The sequence below is a fragment of the Opisthorchis viverrini genome, assembly GCF_000715545.1.
Source record: "Opisthorchis viverrini unplaced genomic scaffold opera_v5_18, whole genome shotgun sequence".
Classification (NCBI taxonomy): Eukaryota; Metazoa; Platyhelminthes; class Trematoda; order Opisthorchiida; family Opisthorchiidae; genus Opisthorchis; species Opisthorchis viverrini.
Window position 1 is genome coordinate 3,380,432 of NW_008751674.1, and position 5,623 is coordinate 3,386,054.

At 39.4% G+C, this 5,623-nt stretch overlaps 1 protein-coding gene across 1 annotated transcript in view; it reads left to right on the plus strand.

The window, feature by feature from the left end:
- T265_12845 (hypothetical protein) overlaps positions 1–4,221 on the plus strand; it is a gene marked incomplete at both ends in the record, with an annotated part of 7,715 nt that extends 3,494 nt beyond the window's left edge. Inside the window, 3 exons of the mRNA XM_009165806.1 lie at positions 1,423–1,560; positions 3,773–4,010; positions 4,087–4,221. Coding sequence (XP_009164070.1) covers positions 1,423–1,560; positions 3,773–4,010; positions 4,087–4,221 — 511 coding nt within the window. The remainder of the gene's footprint in view (positions 1–1,422; positions 1,561–3,772; positions 4,011–4,086) is intronic.
- Positions 4,222–5,623: the final 1,402 nt, after the last annotated feature.

Consider the following 5,623-nt stretch of genomic DNA (forward strand, 5'->3'; position numbering starts at 1 on the left):
GATCATGTAATTCAAAAATTATCACTAATAATTACCGCTGGTTAAGGCGAAATTATCATCTTTTTTGTCCCACAAAGTGCTGTCATTATACTCATATGCTTGCATGCCCATATATATTATCGGGAAACGTATACGTTCACCTTCGTATTGGCTGATAATCCGGGACATGTATCCTTCATATGATGGAAAATAGGAAAGCCAAAAAGTGCAGACCTCGGAGCAGAATGTGTCACAATTTGATCAGTCTCTGGAGCCCACTAAATTTACCGTCCCTGGCACGAGTTTTTTAACTTGCTAATCTTACTGTCGGACTTAAACAAAAAATTGTAAATGTTTTGCTCAAGTCAAATTGGGCGTTCACTGCTGAACGATGTGTACTCAAGCAATGAACAGAATTTTTAAATTTATTTGAAGCATGCTAGGTGTTGCCCCTACAATGTTTCGGTGAAATATATGTGTAAATCATACTCAAATTGCCGGGTCCTAAACTGGTACAGGATGTCTCTTTAAAACTCAGAAACATGGCAAATAAAAATTATTTCACGTCCAGGCGTGTCTAGTTCCAAAGATGTTAAAACCTAGCTGTGCTATATACCCATTTATAAACGAATTTTCTCCTAATAAGAGGCTTGATTTGATTCAGTCACAACTCTGGTTTATTGTATGAATCAACCCTGTATGCTACACATGATTTACAGTTTAAATTTATTCGATATTTAAGATTTTAAAGTTCTTCTGGGTTTCTAAGATTCACAGAGCATTTTTGAGCTTCTGTAGTCAAAGAATAAGCTGCGGTGCAAGTCAATCACACTTGCGATCCATTGCCCTTGTTCTACTCATTCAGCCCGGAGTTTGCGGATTCGAAATTCCCCTGAGTTTATGCGGACAGTTCTAGCTAGGAATCGAAGGCCTGTAAACTGTCACCCGGATTTCCAGCAAAGACTTGTTTGAAATTTCACTTAAGGGATTTAGTTTACCCATACCAAGAATTTCAGTGGCGGAACTAGCAGTTAAGTTTTGGGGCGTAATAAAGCTCACAAGCTTTTATGGGACACTTACTCCTGATACAATAGTGACCGTTACACGTTCGTCAATATTTTTGAGATAACTGCTATAAAACAATTTCGCTAATCCTTGATATTACCGATGCTGCAATTTAGATTATGCAAAAGCTGTCCAAATGAATAACAATCATCGCTATCAACCAGACGTTATAGTGTTTGTATAAATGTCGTACTCAAGGGATTTAGCATATTACTAAGCTTCTTGCCCCATTCATTGTAGTTTCCACTTGCGTTTATGAGCGCACTCTTTCCTTCTCCCAAATTACAATGTTAGTTAAAATAAAATTATGAATCGACAAACTAATCAATGAANAATCAATGAAACTTTGATATAAAACTTTTTAAAAATTTTTGGTAGTCAAGCAGGTGTGCGTCGATTTTCGTGGTTCGAAAATGGAAACCTGATTCTCGGTGGTGTACGTAATGACTTTCACCATTTGCCGATTGTCTACGTTCCAACATATCAGTCCAAACAATGGACGGTTTTCGTTGACAGGTAAGTAAATCAAAAACCTTGTCAACATCTACTGAAATTCCAGCTTACAGTTTTTGTGTTCGTTTTCTCAATATGAAACGTCATTATTTGATGTCTGATGTATCCAAACATACTGTTTTCAAGTTTTTGAATGTACAACACTGACTTACAAAGAACTTTACCTCAATTTTTGCAAACTTCTGCATTGATTCGTTCATATGTTCTAGAACTTCAGAACAAATAGTTTAAACTTAATGAGACATTAGCATCAACGCTCGCAGCAATACGAGAAAATGCGCCATCTTGTTGTTGAGGTGCCGTTACACGGATAAACTATGACTGAATTCATTCATTGGCATATTGTTAATACCCTGTCTGCTTGCCCAAGGCATTCGGATTCATGTTAGATCTCTATTTACAGACACCGTTCAAAATTTCAGTGCCTGACGATATAGATGAATCACTTTTTAGGAGGTGGGATAAGATTCGCCACCAAAGCTTCAGAGGTATGTGGCCTACGTTACTACGTGTATAACTTATTGTAAAGACTGCACAAGAGATTTCAATGTGCAAACCCGTTACCTGTTCTGAAATTCAAAGTTTAAAACCCGCCTACCAGCAAACATTTGGCGAAATGTGGATTGGAGTAAGAAACTTTGCATTTCTGCGCAAACTTCGGTTACTTCAAAATAATGCGGGGCCATTCACCTCAACATTATAACTTTAAAATTTTACGGTGGTGAATAAAATTTACACTTAAACATCTGCGTATGCAATCCTCAGTTGTGTACACTCCTTGGTCAGCTAAATCAAGCTGGATTTAGCTGACGTTTCTAAGTAGCCCGAGAACCATCTGTCGGAGATATCAAGGAACAACCCTACATAAACCTATTTTGACAGTTGAATTTCATACATTGTACTTCAACTTCAGCGAATTCCACTTATGACGCAAGCCGAGAAAGAATCCCTTGCCTTTGTTAACTACTTACTTCACCTTATCCATTGCACTCGTGGCTTATGGAGGGAAATCTAAATGGAATTCTTTCTCCTCCCATTTTGGAGAACTACAAAATAGGGAGAAGTGTGAAATTGGGTCTTTATACTGTTATTGTACGAAGGCATGCCGAAATACTGAAGCGTTACTATGTCAAAATATTGGTTGCTCGATTAAATGTTCGATAGTCAGTTAACTGAACTTTACAAATGGATTGTAACTATGTCGTCCCAATCCAGAATTCATTGTGGCTGCTCAGTAGACTGGATGCTTCTCAGTTACATAGCTGCCTTCACATAGTGCTCGAAGTTTATCCAATAACCCTTGATGGGATCTCACGACTGGAACACACCCTTCTTTCAGCACGTTTACTATTTGCACAGCGTCGCGGTCCGTATAGCTCGTCTTCCATTGGTTTTTCGGGTATGTGCTTCGTGGTTCCTCAGTGCGTTTTCAAAATTTCACTCCTGGTTAATGCTAAGCATCCGTTCTTTCTGTACACTCTGGTTTTTCGATTACTTGAAAAACTAAGTCATTTTTGTGTTCCTGTAGCCTGGTCAAAAGCTTTCTTTCGTATATCGAAAATGGTGTGTATCCGAATCTGTGCAACGATTCTTCTACACAAATTCCGTCCAAATAATTGTGCCCAACCGTCCATTTGCGTTTGACAGTGCTCTCATCGTGTGCTAGCGGGTTTTGTGTGTCGAAGCCTTGTTGTAATTTGGAAGAGCCGTGCGGTCATTTCCTAACTATGTTTGCGTTCTCCTGGTGATGTCAAGTTAGCCAAATTTGATTTTCTGAAATGACGCCAGATGAAGTAAGTCGGATACGCATTTCCCTGAAAGGCATTGCGCCAGGACTTCCGGATATTTGATACCTTAGTGTGGCAGTGATTGCATAGTAATCCAGGATGTGAAGCTACATTGCGCTACCCTTCCTAATTGCACTTTTGGCCAAGATAGACGAAACAAAAACCTCGTACTTGAAGCTGTAAATAAGAATATCTTTCAAGCTAAACAATGAGTGTCTGGCTGCTATAAACGCAGTATTTTCCGATATTCCTTTACGAAAATCAATCACGCAAAATGTCGTTTAGCCATGACTGTGCAGTAGTGCATAGGATTAGGTCTACAATGTGGGGACATACTGTTCGAATTTTATGTGTAAAATTGTATAAAAATTGACTATCTGTCCGGATAGAGAATTATGGTAACTTAACTTTTATAATACCTCCTTCAGCATCGTCTATGGAGATGTAGTTCTCTGCAAACCCTGCCGTGCAAGAGTTGACACTGGGGCGTCAGTTACCCATGCACCCGTGAGACCAGCAAACATCCTTTTACAAAACTCTGTTGTGGAAGTATATGACGGTGGAGTGCTGCATGTTCCCGTTCAAAGTCTTCCATACCTTCTTCCGATAAACATAAACATACGTTCCCACACGTTCACGTTACAACCACACCAGCTGGTGAGAGAGGTAAGCTGAAGAAACTTCCCATTTCTATCTTGTAATATATAAATCAAGAAGACTAAATACGCCTTTATTACTTCAGATCAACGGTGTTTATGCTTTCGGAATGGAGGCTGTACAAAACGTCAACGAAAATCAGTGGCTGTTCGGAATATCTTTTCTCCGCCATTTCCACACAATCTTTGATCAACAAAGTAACCAGGTCGGCTTTGCCGCAGTAAATTGTTGAAATATTTCGTCAGTCTGTGGATAGGATTTATAATTCTTCATCCATTTTTTCTCGAATTTGTGTGTGTTTCTTATTATTTTTGTGGCCAGATCTCAGAACGTTGTCGCCTTTGATGCACCCTTGGTGTTCAAGTTAAATTGTTCTTCACATCATGCGCATCCTTACTAGTACAGTGGACAGAATATATACGGAATCAGAATTTAAACGCACCAAATTTTGGCTTCTTTGCTAATAGCGATGCCCTTAAAAAAACATTAGCTGTGTTATCCTCTAATTATATTCAAAAGGCTTCGACACCAGTGAGCGATCGCAACACATTTACCAAGAGGATTTTAGATCTGGGCATACTGGGAAGTTTTAACTGATGTCTAAAATGGTTTTGAAAGTGGATTGAACAGTTGTTTAATGGTTTACGCAAATTCACCGAAAGGGATGCGGTATCTGGACGAAACGTTCCTACACGGGCATCTTCTCCGTAATACGGAGGAACAACTGCCCAGCAAAAGTATCTATTATATAAGTTGTTGCTGGTTGGATCGCTCCCACACGAGAATGCATTCAACATGCTTACCCATGCCTGCTTATGTCTAGCTACTGGCGAACCGGGGTTATAGTACAACGTCTTTGTTATTTTTAGAAAAAACGTTCATTATCTGAGAATATACCGAGTGAAGACGCCACCAATTAACCAAACAATATTGTTAGTTTATGCGCAGTTCCCATTAACTTGGGAACTTCCATCAAAGGCTAAAGTGGGAAAGTTCTGTTCTTGAGAGTGAGGCTTCAAATGGATGCACTCCTACGAAAAATTAGCTTAGGGTTACAACAATACAATTTTATACCGTTTTGTGGGCAAACGTCTAGGATGTTTCAATTAAATGAGGCACTAAAATCTTCTGAGAGGTACGCTTTTGTATCTTAGGTCTCACTCTAGCCGTACCATTTCTGGTGTATTGTTTCAAACCGTCCTAGCTAATCTAGAGAAATTGGTAAACCTGTAAGATTCCGAAACATATTGCTGGCCGTTTGTGCGGCTGACGGGTAAGCAATCAAGTAAAGCAAATTAGCTAAGCTGTAATTCGTATCCCATTAACAACCAACGACCAGGTTTCACCCGCAAATCCAATGCTGTAAAAGTGAAGAAATTAGCACTCGACTCAGGGAATTGGACATCTATACCGTGTCGGCAGATAGACGTACATGTAAATGTTCTTTGCGCGTCGATAACCATTCTCCAGCATGACTCATAAGATTCGGTTTCAAGTGCCATTGGGACGTTGAAGATTGAAGGGAAGGCTTGTTTTCCAATCTACAAGAACGACAGTCTAAATAAATGTAAACAACAACACAGTTCTATGAAGCCAACTTTGTAAGCCGCAATTGAGCTACT